This window comes from Nelumbo nucifera, chromosome 5, assembly GCF_055504915.1.
Source record: "Nelumbo nucifera cultivar China Antique chromosome 5, China Antique-T2T, whole genome shotgun sequence".
Classification (NCBI taxonomy): Eukaryota; Viridiplantae; Streptophyta; class Magnoliopsida; order Proteales; family Nelumbonaceae; genus Nelumbo; species Nelumbo nucifera.
This window is the reverse complement of record NC_142653.1, coordinates 48621253-48641181: the sequence shown is the minus strand read 5'-3', so window position 1 is coordinate 48641181 and position 19929 is coordinate 48621253. Positions and strand designations below refer to the sequence as shown.

General features: G+C 36.3%; 1 protein-coding gene across 1 annotated transcript in view; it reads right to left on the bottom strand.

Annotated features, from left to right (window-relative positions):
- Positions 1-19929, bottom strand: part of LOC148791570 (uncharacterized) — a 121118-nt gene that overhangs the window by 17817 nt on the left and 83372 nt on the right. The window contains exon 2 of the mRNA XM_088888236.1: positions 4806-4976. Coding sequence (XP_088744362.1) covers positions 4806-4976 — 171 coding nt within the window. The remainder of the gene's footprint in view (positions 1-4805; positions 4977-19929) is intronic.

The following is a 19929-nucleotide window of genomic DNA, read 5'->3' as shown; positions in this document are numbered from 1 at the left end:
ATTTACCAACCTAGGTAAACTTTCTCTGGTCCCCACATAAATAGAAAAACAGAACATAGGATTCTTGGTCAATGGGAACCAATATCCCATTTGATTCCCATTGACCAACTTTCCCCCCTCTTAAAATCCCAAAAAAGAATGCCCCCTTAAAATAATATGAAAATTCATTTCTGTACTAATAAATATATAGTCACGATATTTTTAAAATTCATGAGTTTATGGTATGATATACCGGCTCTATGAACTTTATGGAAATCTATGTGCACGTCAAGTACTGTCTTGTCCATTATAAGTTGGCATGAGCTGAAGTGCAAACATGCAATTTGATAAAAATGAATTGATTGGTTGTTCTTTCTTTCTTTAATTATAGCTATTGGTGTATCTTTAATTGATAAAGAAAATTTCTTTCTCCTGGTTTAGCATGCATACAATGTCGTGCCTACATATTTTAAAGTAATTGGATGAAAATAGCTGGTCAAGATATACAGGTTGGTGCTAATTATAATTTATAAAGGGATTTTTTTTTTCTTTAATGGTTGTGTTAGGAGTTTTTGAGTAGAGAAGAGTGTCATTTCTTGTTTTTGGACCTTCCAGTAGTGTCTTTGCCTTTGAGAAAAGCTTATGGGAGTAGGAAGATTTTCTCTAATGGTTCTTGGTAGCTTATTTCTCAGGATGTTGCTCAGAACTTTAGTAGGTAGAAAATTGGGCAGCTTAATCCTGGAAAACCTAGAAAAGCTTAGGTCCTGTTTCCCTTCGATAAGTTATTTACCCATGTTTTCTTATTTCTCAAATAAATAAAACAATGTCTGTTTTAGCCATAAAATTTCGTTATTATTAAAATAAGCATTTTTGTCCCATCAAAGTGTTGGCAACTTTTCCCAAAGTGGAAAAGTTATTTAACCACATGGGAGATTGGTATCACCAAGGGAACAATATTACCTAGCCCCCACATAAATCTAAAAGAAATAATAAAACAACATGGGTCTCTTGGACAATGGGAACTAAAATCCCATTGACCAACTTCCCCCCTCTCAAAATCAAAAAATACTTACTGGGGCAATGGGTAACTGTTTTCCAGGAAAGACTTACCCATCAAAGTGTTGGCAACTTTTCCCTAAGTGGGAAAGTTATTTAACCACATGGGAGATTGGTATAACCAAGGGAACAATATTACCTAGTCCCCACATAAATCTAAAAGAAATAATAAAACAACATGGATCTCTTGGACAATGGGAACTAAAATCCCATTGACCAACTTCCCCCCTCTCAAAATCAAAAAACACTTACTGGGGTAATGGGTAAGTGTTTTCCAAGAAAGACTTACCCTGGTAAGTACATTACTCATGTTTTTTATTTCCTAGGTAAATAAGACAATGACCAATTTAGCCATAAAAATCAATTATTAAAATGAGTGTTTTTTGTCCCATCCAAGTATTGGCAACTTTCCCCCTGTGGAAAAGTTAATACCCACTTAGGAGATGGCTATCACTTACCCAAAAAATAAATTTTCCGTAGGCCCCACATAAATCTGAAAAAAAAATCATGGAGTTCTTGGTCAATGGAAAATAAAATCCCATTGACCAACTCCCACCTCCCCCACCCCCCACCTCAAAATCCAAAAAACAATGCCGCCTTAGAGCTAAGAAAATGGAATGGAATAAATGGCATCTTGCTTTTTAATTTAAGGACGAAGTTATTGGAGCAATGCACTTTGTTTTTTCATTGTTCAATAGGCAACATCTAATCACTATCTTTATAGATACTTATGGGCTGTCTTGATAGGTAGAAGAATGGTTGTGCAGATAGTGGGTTTAAGTTTTTGGCAGTGGAAAATGTTGAAACTCTAGAACTAGGAGGAAATTGTTTTTCCCTCCATGGATCTAGAACTCAATGGCACCAAATTCACACCCTCAATCAGTTTCAAAATGCACCCATGTCTCAAATGTGTGAAATTTTCAAAATGAAAATGGAAAGAATTGAACCATGACATTTTTTTTCATGCATACTGTCTTGTTACCATTAATACAATTTGTGTTCATTTATTTTTTGAAGGCATTTATGTTCATTTGTGAATCTTAATTTACATATTATATTAATACACATGTATTTTAAAGAATAGAAAACCTCTGGTGCTGGAAAGACATGGTGTCGAAAGAGTTTTGACCAATCAAAAGCCCACAATTTTGATAAATAACAACTGATTGCCTATCATGTTTATGATTCCAGTTTAATGGTGAGACATTTTTCCGATATCATATCTTTTCCATATCATAGTCAATCCCTTTAAAGAAAATGTGTGTTAGGAGGTTTGAACCTTGAGCAATTGCTTTAAAAACTAAAAAACTAGCCATTTATTCATCACATTTAATCATTACATTATTTGTATTATATTATTTATAATATTTATATAACATGTGATATATATGTGCCATGTCATCATAGTTTGACCTCTAGTTTGAGTGTGGATGAATCTCTTACCCATAAACCTCTACCCTTTTCAGTTTAATGTTCAGTCTTGTTCCCTGAACATTATCTTCAATAAAAGTTAGTTGAGATTGTCATGGTATGAACCAGTAGGCCCTAAGTGGCCTTAGTTCGTGGTGGAAGGACCAACTAAAGACAATAAAATGCTTCAGACAGAGTAGAAATACCTAGGTTCTTGTTTCCAGTTGTGATGGCCTTAGTCCAATGGTGATCATGATGAATGGCAGAGCTTTGTTGATAGGTTGGTAAATGATTAACCTCTATAATGTGCTATTTTCTCCCTCCCAGTTTGTTTTCTGTTTTTTTTTTTTATTGTGAGGCCAACACCATTGATTTATACCCTCTCAATTCATTGAAGGTTGGGCATGCTGTCCAAATTTGGAACAAGTGCATTTTTGACGTAAAAAAGGCAGTGCTGAGTGGTGTGGCTCCAACCTACATCTGAAACCAATCTGTTACCCTTTGGTGAACCAAATTGTAGTCTCTATCTCATACTTGCTAGGGGTGAACATTTTCCGATAAAATCAAAAAATTGGTTTGGTTTTAATTTTTTTTATTTGGTTACTTCGATTTTTAATTAATTCGGATCGATTAATTTAGTTTTACAAAATTTTGGTTTTGGTTTTAACTTTCAAGTTAAGTACTTCCATTAACTAAAAAAACCAAATTAAGCAAGGTTTGTGTTTGTATAATATATATTAATATGTTGATGTATATTAATATTTTAAAGAAATTCAGTTTTAATAAACAATCGAACAAAAAATTATGGTTTTAGTTATTTCAGTTTCAATCTGATTTTCCATTTCAAACATTGGTTTGAAAATTTTGGTTTATTCAATTTAATTTTTAAACAATAAACCGATTGCTCACCCTTAATATTTGCTCTCTCTTCTAATGATACCGTGTTTACAGTCCAAAGGGATAATCCCAGTGAGAAAAGTTCAGAATATGCTCAAGCTTGACTTGGTACCCAAGAGTGGTGGGGGGAACTGTTTGGTTGGTTGGTTACCGGATAAAGATATAGACAAATCATGTTGTCGAATACCACAATAAGGAAAGAAACTACTACCTCTGGATTGGTTTTAGAGGTGTGCACTCACCTTGTTTTCAGGGTTTATCACACACTCCATTGGGTCAAAGAACTAAACCAAGTTTTTAAATAAAAAAAGAGGAGGGTTCAAGACCAAAGGTCAAGTATTTCAAACTGGCACATGAACATGAACCACTACATAGAACAGGCATTAATCTTTGGAAAACTCCTTAGAGTGTCTTTCACACTTGGATAAGTGGATTAGTGCACAGATGTCTCAGATACAAAGAAGTTTCAATAATGAAGTCCCGCCCTTTGACTCACAATTATAGTTTGAGACTTGATTCGGATCTTGAGAGAATTAGTTTGGATTGGTCCTTTGAAAGCTTAGGTTACCTCCTCTTGTAGAAGATTCAAAAAGTTAGCGGATTTCTATGACGAGGTGGTGGTGACGCCAAACATCAGGGGAGTTTGTAGTAATAGAGATATGGGTAGAAGAGGTAGAGGAAGATCCATGACTGTTAGGTAGACAACTCTGGCTGTTTCTATATTCCTGTTTAGGTTCATGTTGAGCTTTTCGGTTTGTAGGGTGTAATTGTTTTGAGGGGCATGTTTGCTTTGGGCATTTGATTAATTCTAGATTTATTTTACTAGGCTTAATCCCGATTCTATGTGGGATTAGGGGTTGCAACTTGAGCTTGTACCGATCCAACCTGTAGGCTTAAATGGGCTGGCCTTAGATTATCAGTTCTTGAGTTGGACTCAAGCCTAAAAGTTCAGACTTCTTAATATTTTGGGTTAGGTAGTCCGGACCTGGCCTGATCCTAACCTGATTATATATACATCTATATTCGAATACATAGATACATTTGCATGCATACTTTTTTTAATAAACCATACATATGTTCATACATGCATACACACACATATATGTATATGCATATCAATTTTTAGTGTGAACTGATTGTTCAACCCAAGTTTGGCTAGGCACCCAACCCAATCCAAATGCATCAAATTTTAGTATGAACTAAATTTGAATTTTTAATTTAAACTTGACCTCAACTCAAGATTTAGGCCCAATTCTTATGATTGAGCTTCGATTTAACTAAAACCTAGCCCAATCTGCCCAACTTGCACCCCTATATATGTGGGATTGGGTATAAGCCCCATAATGGCTTTTATTTCCTTTTTCAGTTGAGGCATTGTCTGTGTACTGTTAAATGTATACATATTATATACTTTATTTTAATAAATAATACCTTACTATTTAAGAAAAAAAAAAGAGGATTACCTAGAGTGACCTTAATCACCGGAAAAACTTTGCTTTTCGGCGTGCAGCCTTTCCCATTCTTTATACCATCACCATAACTATCCTTTGGACATGAGCAGTAGTAAGATCCTATAGTGTTAATGCAAATACTTTCACATGAATTGACCTTCGGATCTTCACACTCATTTACATCTAGGGAGGCAGAACAACATAAACAAAGCATTAGTTCAAATATTACTTTTCAAAAATTGCAAGTTAAAACTTAAAATAACATCACATCACATATATATACTAAAAGCTAAATGGTATGGACAAAGCAACAGTTTTACTTAAAATGGAATCCTAACACGTGAAATTTATAGGAATTCGTGTGAAATATTTTGCTACTATTTTTGGCACCAATGGTTCAAGTCATGTTCATGAGCACTTACTAAATATAGGAATGCTATTATTTTTCACGTTAATTTTTTTTTATAAACTTACCAAATCTGAACCTCACTACCCACAAATCTAAACTTACCAAAAACCAAAAGCCAGGGGAATAGAACTTGATAAAACGAAGTAGAGAAACATAAACAAACACTACCAAACAATAGCTACTCAATTCGAGCTTCTGATAACCAAATAAAAGGGACAGGGTGGAGAGCAACGAGATCAGCTATTGTTTCAGCAGTCTGGGAAGAGAGGAACACTAGGATCTTCCAAGGAAAAGGAAAATCAAAGGATGAATTGGTAGAAAAACATAACCACCGATTTCTTAAATTGGCTGAAAACATTGGATCTGTTCAAGGTTTTTACAGTAGATGACTGAGGTTGGAGTACAGTAGCAGGCTCCTCTTCCTCATTCCCACTATTCATGTAAGCTGATCTCCTCCTCAACAGAATAAAGCTAAATTTTGGTGGTAGTTCTGTAGGTAACCCTGATCTCCAACCACCTTGATGATTGAATCCTTCCCAAAACTTTTGACTTTGTCTCATCCCCTCCTCCTAGAGAGGACGCCTTTATACCTCTGACATGTACTCAAATCAACTAAGTTTTGTCCCAATTATATGGGGTCAACTACATTGGATCTGTTCTGTCATGCTACTATGTTCAGTGCTATATTTACTGTTAAATTGTGGTCCATTAAATCATTTCTCTACTTCAACCCATGTCCTTTTTGGTCTGCTCTTTAGCTTTTTCTAGACACTCCAACTTGTAAAAATCACTCACTGGTGCTGTAAGCAGTTTACAACACAGACATGGTACTCAATTTGAAGTCTGCATATGAATTGTTGTTGTTGTTGATAAGCAACAGAAGTGATTGTATTAATAAATTTAAAATCTCCTGATGGCCCAATTCATGAGTGGCATGCTAGATAATACACAAGATGCAAGACAAAATCAAGGAAATTACAAATTTACTCATAGCAAAGGTAATCCCCATTCTAGACTCTCCTTTACAACCCCCAATCAAGTACTTAGCTCATTGCAACATAACTTCAAAAGGTCACAACCTGGTTTTTTTGACACAAACCTTTATTATTCTGTTTTATTATTTGGTTGTAGATGACAATAAGGCAGTTCATATCAGATATCCTATTACAACCTGTCTGACTTGAGTTCAAACCTCATTCTTGTTGCCAACGAGTTCTAAAAGCTAACAATGCAAAGCTACCTGGGTAAAGCAACAAACCAAAACCTATCATGCTACAGTCTCAAATTGATGACAGTAGACCAATTCATCAAAGTAGTTCAAGTCAAGTGATAGTGAAACCTCTGTTCTACTCAACTAGCATGCAACAAATCAAGATTGGTGCCATGGGATTAATGCTAACATGAAATCATCTGTTCTACTCAACTAAAATGCTAAATTAATGCTAACCTGAAATACTCTCTATTTTACCAAACTCACAAAGGGGGATAGACTGATGTTGCCATGGGATTATGTAGATACAAGCAAACTCAAAGATGATAAACTGACCCAAGTTCTTATTTTGATAATGGGATCTTCACCCATCTTGAAGGGAAGAAAAAAAATGTTTAGGGAACACAGAAGAAGATTTCTCTTGCAAATTCTCGTAAAAAAGTAGGATATACTCAAATACACCACAGAAATCACATCAGCGCCCCACAGGCTCATCTCAATGTGCATTGGGAACATCTCTTCTACTTGTCGTTGAAAGAATGATGTTTATTTACAATACACGGTTGGAATGTGATGTGGGGCATGCCCTGTGGGGCCCCGAGTTTCCAGAATGCAGTCCTAAGAATAATTCAACACTGTAAGGGTGTTAGGTGGGGCAGGGGCTGAAGTGGAAGCTAGGGCGACCAAGCATGCCTTCCTGGAAGTTACCCATTACCTGAAGGACCAGATTACCCATTTTGATAAGCACCGGATTGGTGCCATTTTCTTATTTTGATAAGGACCAGATTGGTGCCTTCTTAAAAATCTACTCAAACCACTGACCCCAAATTACCTCAAGGACCAGAAATCTAGTTAAGGATTTAGAAAATTAAAACATGGAGGGTACTCATTCAAATTTTCCACAGCTGGGCATGATAATCTGGAATAAAATTATTCAAATTTAGAAAGACTTTAATCTGGAATAAAATTAAAACCAGTTTGACTTAAATCAAAACAAATAGGAATTGCTAGACTTAGTTCAACAACCTCTGAGTTCAAAGGCAGAATATGAATAATAAAGTTTTTAATGAGGAAGTGACGGATAATAAATAGGAACAATAAAGTCTTTCAGTTCAAAACAACCAGTGAGTAAGACTTTAAGGAGGGAGTGAGGGATAATAAAGTCTCAGTTAAGCAACCTCTGAGTTCAAAGGCATCTTGATGGGTGATCTTCAAATGAACTTGTTAGAGATCTTGCGTTCATCTCCTAGACCATTAAGTATTATTACCAGAAGCTGTCCTATACCAGAAGTGTTGGAGTTGAAAGTAAATTTTGATGGTAGTGCCATTGGTAACCCCGTTTCAGCAGGGGTTGGTGGTCTGTTCAAGAAGAGGGATGTCAAAATTTGGTGGGTTTTTAGTGGTCCGATATAGGGGTGTCAACGGTATTCGAAAATCCGATTTTGAATTCGATATTCGACATAATCGAATCGAATTTGGATAATTCGAATATTTAATCGGTCGAATTTGGATATCCTATTCTTACTGAATAGTTAATCGGATTCGAATTCGGATATGACCTGATTCGATTCGATAAATATCCGAATTCGACCGATTATTTAATTCTTATATAAAATATTTTATATAATATATATAATAATTAAGTTATATAAATAATTTATATATTTATTAATTAGCTAAAATAATTAATTAATCAAATTCGAATCGAATCGAATATTCAAATATTTAATCAGATTCAAATTCGGATATTAATTTTCAATATCCGTCAGATATCAAATCGAATTCGGATATCAAATTTTCTAATCGGATTCGAATTCGGATATTGCCTGATCCGATTCGAATTCGATCCGTTTACACCCCTAGTTTGATAGGGGCATCTCACTCAACAAAGGCTGAAATTCTAGCTATCCTCACAAGTCTCTGAATTGCAAAAGACAAAACTCTGCAAACACAATAAAATGGTTAGGAGAGAAGGATGACCTTGGAGGTTAGCCCACTATCTGACAGAGGCCAGAGACATCTTGGGTTCCTTGCATGTCAACCTTAATTGGGTTCCTAGGGAACTAAATTCTATAGCTGATCAATTGGCAAAATTTGGATATGCTAGGCATGGTTGTACAGGAAAATAAAATATACCTCACCTAGCCTAGGGTTGTTAATGGCCTCTGAAAGTCTGATGTCTGTTCTGATATCCAATCCAAATATCTTGGATTAGGATTATGTGTTTACACAATCAGATTGGATCTGGATTTTGCAATTTGCATTACTGGATGTGGATTTAACTCCATCCAATCCAGTTAAAATCCAAATTCGATTATATTATAATATTCATTGATTTTAATATATAAATTTAGATAGTCATATTTGAAATTATAAAATATATAATTGTATATTATATTATATATGAAAATATATATAATATATTTAGTATGTCATATTTATATGAATTTATTAAAAAGTCATCAACTTTTTAAATTTTTTTTTGTATTTTAAAAATTAAAGCAGTGTCAGATTAAATTTGAATCTGATCCAAGTTCATTAGGATTCAAATTCGAACCCAGGATCTTCAAATCTGATCAGAATTCGGATTGGATTCAGATGTCATTTTTCAATATTCAGATTGGACTCAGATATTGTTAAATGCAATCCATTTACAGACCTCACCTAGCCCACTACTCCTGATTTACTGATTATCTATAAGTGGGATCAAGTGCTGGATCTGCAATTGAATGCACATCCATCAAGCAAGCATGTAAGTATGGTCAGCTACTAATAAATAACCAGCAGGTCCAAATGCATTTTCTGCAGCCTTGGTTGAAGCATTTTATTGTGACTGACCATAAAATATACACACAATTCCTATAGTTTTAAATTCAAAAGACCAAATCATCTGGTCTTTTTGATTTGATCACAACAACTAGGGTTGTAGACATGAACCCCCTCTTGATGTGCTCAATTGTTTTAAAGTAAACTGCTAATCATACTTGTCAACACATCAGGTGATTCTGGGTGACAGTGGGGTACCTAGTTGCCCAGGTGGGCTCCTAGGCAATGCCAAGATGATAATAATTTTATAAAATAAAGATCTAAGTTTTTGATATATCACTAGTTTTATATACCATTCAGCATACATATCATTTGAAAGAATAACAATTCTTGTGATTAGGGTGCAACCAAAGCATTAATGTGCAAAAATCATGCGACTATTTTACTTTATAAGAAGCTTACTTTCCATAATTTTTATAGTGAGGGAACCTCAATTTGTACTAAATTTAATGCTTTCATGGCCTTCAGATTTTCTGATCTCACAACATTTTGGAAATAGTGGTTTAGAATGATAACCAATGTTTGTTTGATATATTCATTGAGAAAATACCCACACCCTTGGCAAGTTGGCATCTAGCAATGTATCTTTCAAAAAATAAAGAAAACAAATGTTGGCATGAGCCTTTCCTTTTCTTAAACATTAAAACAAGGCAACAAGTGTACCAACTTCATTGCTAATAAGGGTATCAATGAAGAAAACTTCTATGATTATAATACCATCAATGAGTTTCCAAGCATGGGAATGTTGCTACATGCTTAAAGAATACTTTGGTATTCCGTCTATTTGTGTAGGTCAATGGTCTTGTTGGTTTATGATTGGTTTTTTTTTCTATATTTTAAACCATGTATTAGGTCAGGATGAGAAAGTTAGGTTGTGTGCTCTATTTTTGGGTGAGGTGCTTATTACTCTGATTGCCTCATCTGGACTGACTCTCTACAAAACTCTATTGCCCTGCTTATTGAGGCTGAAGGTTGATAGATATAGTCAATCAGTTGTAATTGAGATTTTTTACCAATCAGAAAAATAAAATTAGGGGTGCAACTTGAGTGGGGATCAAAAACACTTTATAAATCTTATTGAGGCTGAAGGTTGATAGATATAGTCAATCAGTTGTAATTGAGATTTTTTACCAATCAGAAAAATAAAATTAGGGGTGCAACTTTAGTGGGGATCAAAAACACTATAAATTGAATCCTAATGAATCCTTGGCTACTTTCTACAGAAAAAGAAATTCCTATGAGTTGATAGTAGTGACTGTACCCACTAGTGAAGTAGAAAATTGTCTAGTTTTTTGTAGTGAAGTAGAGAAAAATTATTGCCACTTTCAATTTTTATTGTGTTTTCACCTATAGTTTCCCCACCCAATAGGGCTTTGCTTACAAGATGATGATAGTAAGGGAAATCTATGAGTCGAGAAAATAGTACATAACTAGTAAAGAAGAAACCCCAATAAAATGTTAAATAAAAAACTCTTTAAGAAACCTAAATTCTCCATCTCCAAAAATTTGAACATGAAGACAGATATATATTCTTTATTCCTCAAATGATTTCTTTATGCTTTGACATACCTACGTTTGAATTTGGCTTGACCTACTGCCGTGTTTATGCTTCAACAATCCAATATGTCTTCTATTTAGGGCTTCACAAAAGATTGGGGTACCAACTAGAGGCTGATGGATGAAATTCCTGCATATGAGGGGAAAGAGAGGTGAAGATATATAAATAAAGATATCTCATAAGAAAAAAAATATAAAATCAGAAAGGAGAGAAGATGAATATCATTCGCACAAGTAGGAATGGAGTACCAGGAACAAATCTTCTGGCTTCAACCCAAACCCTCTAGTTTCAAATCTTCAAATCTTTATTCACAAATTTGTGGCTTCAAATCCTTCTCTCTGAGCATATATTCACAACCGATCCACAGTTATCTTGAAATCTCCACTCTCACATCCACAGTTCTCTTGAAATCGAACTCTATGCATGGATTCTCACAGTTCTCAAATGATAAGTTAAATGGAGGAACAAAGATATGGCATCGAGATTCAAGGAAAGGATGATTTAAAGTGAGAGATATTCATCATTACGTTTAACGAATCCCTCCTTTGGCGCGACATAGCTGTTTTGGCGGGACCCCTGTTTCACTGGTCAATTGGTTATTATTTTCTTTTTTTTTTTTCAAAGTAATAACTGCCGGGACTCATCATTCGGTTACATTATATGGCCTCTTAAAATTTGACCGCCGGCTCCTACTCAAAACGTGAGCGGGCAAATTTGTGCATTGATGTTGTTGGGATTTGTTGGCATGGCACACGACCGCCGGATACAAGCCGCCGGCTTATGGGAAATTTCTTGTAATGTAACCAATTTTTTCAAGAATCTGTGGTGCTACAAGTGCGAAAGGTGCAAGATGGATTTGGAGAATATGAAAATGAAGGATTCTTAGACCATTAAAAATTATTATTCTAGATTAAGAGAAATTGTCAATCAATTAGTGTGTAGAAAAATATAATCCAATAATAACCACTATTGAGGTGACAAAAGATATCACCACTCTCTTAGTGACAAAATTGGTAGGCTCTTTAGAAGCTTATGAAAAAAGAGTAAGTAGGTGTAATGAAAGCTCTATAGAGAACACTTATCAACCCAAGCTCAATATAAGGTCTCAAAAATCCAAAAGAGGTGAAAGAGAATTTAGAGAAAATTTCGAAAAAGATGAAAGTTGTAGAAATGAGAAAAATGGAGGAAATATTAGGATAGATAAAAAAAAGGAAAATATTTGCCATGCCATATTTGCAAGAAAACTAGTCATCTTGAGAAAGATTATTGGTTTCAGGGAAAACCATAATGTCAAAATTGTAAAGAAATTTGGTATGTAGAAAAGGATTGTTGTCTTAAGGAAAGACAACAAGTTAATTACTCTGAAGAGAACGATAAAAATAATTATCTATTCTACGCTTGTCATGCTGCTTCAGAAGTGAAGGATGATACTTGGTATTTGGATAGCGGCTACAGTAATCACATGACAGGTAATGAGAAGATCTTTAAAGATATAGGAAAGTCAGTTAAGTCACAAGTCACGCCTAGCAATGGAGAATTATTAGAGGTCGAAGGTAAAGGACCTATCATTATTAAGACAAGGAATGGGATACAATTCATACAAAATGTGTGTTGTTAGTCACAAGATTGAAGACAAATCTATTAAGTGTTGGGCAAATGGTGGAAAGAGGATAGTCTTTGCTCTTCAAAGGCGATTCATGCATGATATACAACAACAAAAATAAAAATTTGGTGATTGCTAAAAGTACTTCATAAAAAAAAACATGATGGGGAATCTTCTATCCATTCAATTGATGAATGACATATGTGAAGGATACTTGCTTGGTAAGCAAAATTGAAAATTGTTTCTATCAAGCAGTGCATGGAGAGCCAAAGCAATCCTATAGCTTGTACATACAAATGTCTGTGGACTAATGATAACGATATCCTTCGAACAAATCAGGTACTTCATTCTCTTCATTGATGATTGTAAGCATCAGAAAATGGGCTCACTTGTGACTTGGGCTGGAGACCGAATCACCACCCACCAAGTAAATGAAAAAGAGGTGATGCAACCTCTAGGATTTACATTGGAAAGCACTTTTAATTTATTAGTGACTTCAAAGCCCGAGGCATCGACTAACCAAATCGAGTAAGACTCGGATTGGAGAGGGAAGAGATTAGACACCCCTCTCCCGGGCCCAATAGGTGGGGCTCACATGGGATTCCAAATAAGCCAAATTAAAGAAAGTAATTCAATAACTAATTAAGAGCAATTAATAATCAATAATGTTGAGCGAAAACATGAGCAAGCCACCACAAGAAAAAAAAACTAACTAAATTATTTTATTTTAATTTATCTCCCCTTTTTATTTAATTTTATCATTTGTATATATTTTTATGAAAACCATTTTTATCTTTATTTTTTTATTTTTCTATTACCTATTTTTTTTATTCTTTTAATTTGTATTATCATTTTTTTTACTTCATTCCACTTTCAGTAACATATCCTCTCCTACCACCTAAGTATGTCCGAGTTGGCTGCCTAATCCTCTCGATCCCTTTCATGCTGCTGATTCTATATAGGGAAAGATCATTTCTATGTTGTTACCTATCTCCCATTGTCATCCCGGTTCCTCTTTTTTTTTTATTCTTACTCTTTTACAAGAATGATCTGGGTGGTTATAGTCGGTGTATGTGAAATCTTTTGTCAGGAGGAAATTAAGCTCAAACACGACCACCAGTGTGCCTAAAATCTTTTGTCAGGAGGAAATTAAACACACACGATTGGGCCAATTATTAGACAAAATAAAACAGATCTGGGTAGACTTCCAGACTGACGAATCAATTCAACAGAGCTCCGTCATCGGTTCCGACGGTTCCGATGACTTCCCAGACTCTGGTCATTCATCATAAAACATAGGTAGAATGAAACAAGGAAACAAGAGAGCCATATAAAAAAAGAAACATAGAGGCATATCATTACGATAATGATAGGAATGGAGTAAGTGAAACAAAATCAATTAGTAAACACTGGTAATGATATATGAAACAGACTTCTACGGATTACCTTACATGATTAACTTCTGTGTAAGTAGAATAAAACAAGAGAAACTCATTGAGGAACAATCAGAAATTACAGCTAGAGAATTGTAAATCAATCTGCTGAGTGAAGAAATGACTAAACATCAAAAATCAACAATTGGGAGAAGAAAATATGAACCTAAAGGCATAAGCTTTAGTTGCATTTTGTCTGTAATAGAACTTGGTTCGATGGTTATACCCATCACCAATATAGACGAAGGATTCAGTACATTACCAACTCACATTGGAAGTCTCAGTAACAGAAAAATGAAAATAGTAATAAGAAGAAAGAAGAAACGAACACCTTCGAAGTAAAAATAAAAAGTAAAATAAAATAAAACCAAGAACAGATCACGACAACAAGATTAAACTGAATGTAAATGATGAAAAAGGTGCTATAGAAAAAACACACCCATCTTGCTTTTTACAGAGACAACTCAACATGGTTCATTGTCGTCTCTGACCTGCGATCGAATATTGCATCTAAGGAAGGGAGGGTGGGTTAAAACTAAGAGAAGAGTAAGGGATTACCAGAGGAAATTACTTCGACACGAACGAGTATTTTGGCCTGAAATCGGCTGGTGCTACTGGCAAAGACTAGCTTATTTAAGTGTCACACTATGTTTGAGGAATTAGTGCTAACGACGAAAAACTGAGGAGGATGACTTGATACCTCCTGAGAGATGATGTTGAGTCACCGAAAAGAGAGAGTCATGAGAAGACCTTGCCGTTTTTTATTCACTGCCATTGTGATGAGTGAAGTAGGGGATGAACAGCTTCTTGCCCCTTCCGAGCCCTCCCCCTCAATTCTCCTCCTTGTTTTTCTGCCAAAAATGAAGCACCCAACACCTCTTTTTAAAGAGTGTCCAAGGATAGCTTCATGAATTTTTAAAAAACTAGGGTGAAATTGGTGGTTTTGGGTATGCGAGTCAAAGAGGGATTAATGGGTTAAACCGGGGTTTGGTGCAATGATGGGTGGCTCTGGTTTAAAGAAAAGTGGAGGATTGAGATTGGTTCGACCAAAAAGAGGTTTTTGTGCTAGTAAACTAGCGAGCTTGATGGAAATGGAATCTTTTCCGATGGATGGGTAAATTGGAGGTGTTTTTGGTGAAAATTGGTAGGGTGAGATTTTTGGAGGTCCTGAGCCATTTAGTGGGGTTGGATTGGGCCATATAGGCCAAGATCGGACAAATTTGGAAAAAGGCTTGCTTCAACTAATCTAGGGATTCAAAACAGAATCTAGGTATGATCAATGGGAAAACAAGGTTTGCTTTGGATGAAATTTCTCAGGGTAGGGTTTTTGGGTAGTCTGAGATGATTGGTAAAATCAGATCGGTCAAATGTGTTCCGATCAAAAGGACTTGGGATTTGGCTGATATAGTGCCTTGAAACAGAATCTTGGTATGGCAAAAGGTAAATGGGGGGTATTTTGGGGAAAATTGGCAAAGTGATGTTTTAGAGTGTTCGGAATCTGATGGTGATGTCTGATTAGTCTTGGGGGTCAAGATCGTAGGAATTTAGGTTAACGGGATATTTTATAAAGAAATCTGTTTAATGGGCAGACAAATGGGGGAATCTAGCTTTGAAACTTTATGGGTAGGTGTTTTGATGTGTTCAAAGTTTAATGGTGTGATTTGATCAGTTCAGATGTATCAAGATCAAGGGGATGTGGGTTCTGAGTGTTTAGGTTAATGAGATTGGATGAAATGGAATCTTCGCTTGATGAAGGGGTAAATGGAGGAATCTTGAGTTAAAATTTTATAGATAGGTATTTTAGGAGGTCTTAGGTCTGATGCTTATGTCTAATCTAATCATTGAGGTATAAGTGGGGGCCAATCGGGGCCATCGGATAGGTATCAAACAAGTTTGATGGTGAATTTAAGGGTTTTTTGGTAGAACTCGGGTTTCTTAGGTTTTAGGTGTTTCGGAGAGGTCCGAAGGGTTTGATAGGGTGTTTGGGGTGAATTAAAGGTTCAGACGATGAACTAAGTAAAAATCAGGTGCTAACAATGATTATACAAGAATGGCGTGGGTTTATTTTATGTATGAAAGGTCAAGAGTCTTGAAGATTTTTAAAAGGTTCAAGAATTTTGTTGAAAAACAAAGTGGCCAAAGCATAAAGGTGAACAAAAGTGATAGAGGAAAAGAATATACTTCTTATGAATTTGACAAGATTTGCAAAGATGATGTCTTGGAGCATTACTTGACCATCGCCTACGCTCCAAAGCATAGTGGAGTTTCAGAAAGGAAGAATAGAATAGTAATGAAGATGGAAAGATCAATGCTCTTGGAACAAGGCATGCCTAAGATTTTTTGGGCCGAAGCAATATATATTGCAGTTCATCTACTTAATAAATGTCCAAAAGGAGCAATAGAAAACAAGACTCCTATATAAGCTTGGAGCAGAAGCAAGCCATCGGCACAACACTTGAGAGTTTTTTTTATGCATTTGCTATGTTCACATTCCAGTAGGAAAAAGGAACAAGCTAGAAGATAAGACAAAAAAGGGAATATTCCTGGGATATAGTATGCAATCAAAAGACTATAGAATTTATAGCCTAAAGAGCAAGAAGCTAATTATTAGTCGAGATTCGAGATGTAGAGTTTGATGAGAATGCTACATGGAACTGGAAAAAAGAAAAAGTAGAGATACATAACATCATGGTACCAAAAGTACAAAAACTAAGGCCTTTTATTAATGAATGAGAAGAAGGATAAAAAAGTCCTCAATCTACAACATCACCATCAACTCCATCATCAGCCACAATACAAGAAAACAAGAAGAGTTATCTCTAGAATTGCCACCAAGAAGGATGAGGCCACTTAGTGTTAGACAGTTTTGTATGCCCTTAGCTCCAATCAGTTTTGATGTACTTTTGACATTTAGTGTAAATGAATAAAGTGCATTTTGTATTCATGTTGTCTGGTATGTTTCTGTGTAAGACCCTTAAACTGGACACTTAATGAGACTTGTGTTACTTTATAATCTTCACAGCCGTTGGATAAGTCTGGGGAGATTTATCCTGCTAAGGCTGACACTGGTGTGCTGCCAAGTGTTGGGGTGGCCTGTCTCAGTTGCCAGGGTGATTGATGAGCAAAACTGGAAAGTTACACCTGACCCGTAGACTCGATTATGATATAGCACTAGGTGTCGGATTGGGTTGTCTTTGATATACCAATCAGTGAGATCCTTAGTGGGGGTCAAAACCTGGGTATGTTGGGACAGTCTGAGAATTCATCTGAGTGGGTGATCATAGTGACAGGATCAGCCCCTTTGTCGGACAAAGGTAATGATCGGGGATGCACTCTCTCTGATGGAAACCAAACTACTGGTAGTTGATTTCAATCGTTGGAATTTTGTTTTGCAAAATTTACATATAAGATATATAGATATATACGGTTTCAAAATTTTTTCAAATGGTTTTAATTCCCGGGATCCATATGACCAGAGAGTGCAACACTGTTCCTTGCAGCCGAGGGAGAGAGGTCCTCTCTTGTCGGACAATGTTTGATCATTATGGGCTGAGAGGTTAAGTGTAAGGCCATTTAGGGTTATACCTGATGGGCTAATCTTGCATCTGCTCACAGTCCCTGGGTTTTTATAAGATGGCTTGACCCAGGGACCACTTAATGTAAGTGTTGGGCACATAGAGTCCATGTGATGGGCTCAGGGGGTTCACTGGGCTCTCCAGTGAATTCGGCTATGCCTTGTAACAAAGGCTGGGCCGAACCCATGTAGCTGATGTGTAGATCAATGTTTGGGTCCCACGCCATACAAAGAAGCCCAACTGGGCAGTAGTTTGGAAGCCTGTTGAGCACTTAATACATATTGGGCCTAAAGCCCATATCTAACTGGCTGATTTAATTACCCACTTAAAGGGGCGGATTTGAGATTAGGGCAAGCCAAAGGATTGGGTCTTGACCCTATCCATTCTTGGAGGCCAAATTCAAATAAAGATTTGAATCTGGTAACCATCTGATGAGATCAGGAGTGGGCTGACCTAATCTACAGATAGGATTAAGATAATTCCCTATCCAAATACAGATTTGGATTGGGATAACTCCTAATATGATTAGGAGGTTTCTTAATCGCTAAGAAAGAGGAGAAACCCTAATCTTGAATTACAAGAATTCGAACCAAGGATTTAGCAAAAAAATCCTCCTGCCAACTTCATCTCTAGAGTCCTCTTCCAGCCGCCGCCATTCACTGCCTGGTTTGATCTCTCTAAGAGGGAAAGATCAAGAAGGTGTTCTTGATATCAGTCTTTGCTGAAAGGCTGATTGTGTATGGTGCTCTTCGCTTCCATCGAATTCTTGTGAAGAATTTGGTTTGTAGGATGAACACTACTGGTTCTGTTCCAGTATCTCTGCGTCATCTTCAGTGGGAGCAGATCTTGGGAGTATTCTTTGGGCGTGAACACCGACGTTGGGAGATATTGAGTCTCCGTATTAGGTATAACCCTTCCCTTTCTCTTTGGTTTAGATCTGGTTCGGATTTGGTTCGATTAGATCCTTGAATATTGTATTCTAAAATCAGGGAATATGATTCCCAGTTGGAAGGGAGGAGAGAAAATTTTTCAAATTCGCCCACCCTGTTCCACTGCATTCTTGGCATCCATACGATGGATCTCTCCTTCCTTTCAGTAGTATCAGAGCATAGGTTCGAATCTTGAACCAGGAAAATCATATCTGAACCTGCGCAAATGGGTATAAGTTGTTCTACCTGGATTTGCGCAGATTGTTGCTTTTATTCCAAGGAATTGTTTCTGGATATGGGAGATTGATCTGAAATTAATTTTTGTTAAATCTGAAATTTATTTCGAACTGTTCTTAATTTATTTCTTGATTTAAATGGGTTGTTCGTACATGGAGATCGAAGTGCAGATTTGGCGCAAATAATCTACGCAATCTTTTTTGCAGTTTCTATTCTATTCGGTCTGTAAAATAATTTTTTTTTTTATTTTTCTAGACTGAATGAATAGGATTCAATCAAGAATGTAATTAATTAATAGAAATTAGGTTTCTATAATTCTTTTTCTTGATTGAAGATGGTGGCGGCGCTAGAGATTTGCAGATCGTGTTATCGCATTCTGCGTTTTGTAGTTTATGAAATTGCAACCCTTGATTACTAACCTCTGTTTTGCAGGTGGTACGAATAGTCCATATCTGATTTGTGATTGTCTAAAATCAAAAATATTAATTTCAGATCTTTCTTGAATTGTTTCTTGAATTAAAAAATGGTTTTGGACCGTTTTCGGACCAGATTGGACCAAAGTTGTTTGGACCGAATCTAGGGTTCAAACAGGGCTGTTCTCAGCCCTGATTTCTCCCACTTTCAGGTCTGAAACTAATCTTTAATTGGAAGAACTAATTTGACCCAACCTGTAAAGCGTAGTTTTAAAGAGTTAAAACTGCAAAAGCCAATTTTGTGTAAAAGCTTTATGGGCCGAACTGCTAACTGCTATTCAGCCCATATACCTAGATAATGTTAATTGTTAATATTATGGATTATAAATGGGCTTATTAATGGGCTTTACAGAAAGTAATTGATTGGATCAATTCTTCCATTACATGCGATGTGTGGATGTTTGATGTGCTGCGACCATGGGCCATAAGCCTGAAAAGGGACACGTGCGGAAACCCTAGCCGAATTGGGCCATTACATAAGTTAGTGGCTCTCGCGCACGCTATGGCTGAATGCACATCATTGCCATGGTGTTCCTTACGGTCATTGGATGACCCCTTCCTTTCGTCGTGGGCCCCATAACCCTGAAAAGGGACACGTGCGAAAACCCTATCCATATTGGGCCACCAGAAATCTAACTTTATGAAAGTCAGTGGGAGCCACTTTGTTTTGACCTAAATTAACTTGGGCGTAATCACTTGTTCCTTTCAGTAATATGAGTGCATGTAATAAGGAGATCCATATGATGGACTCTCTAAAGGCCTTCCGTCATTAGCACGATGATGGGTCCTTCAGTAATGAAGAAACACATCATAAAATTGGGCTATCCATTTGCTGTTGGGTCTACCAAAGTGTTTCATAAGATGATAGGGGCGTCATAGACCG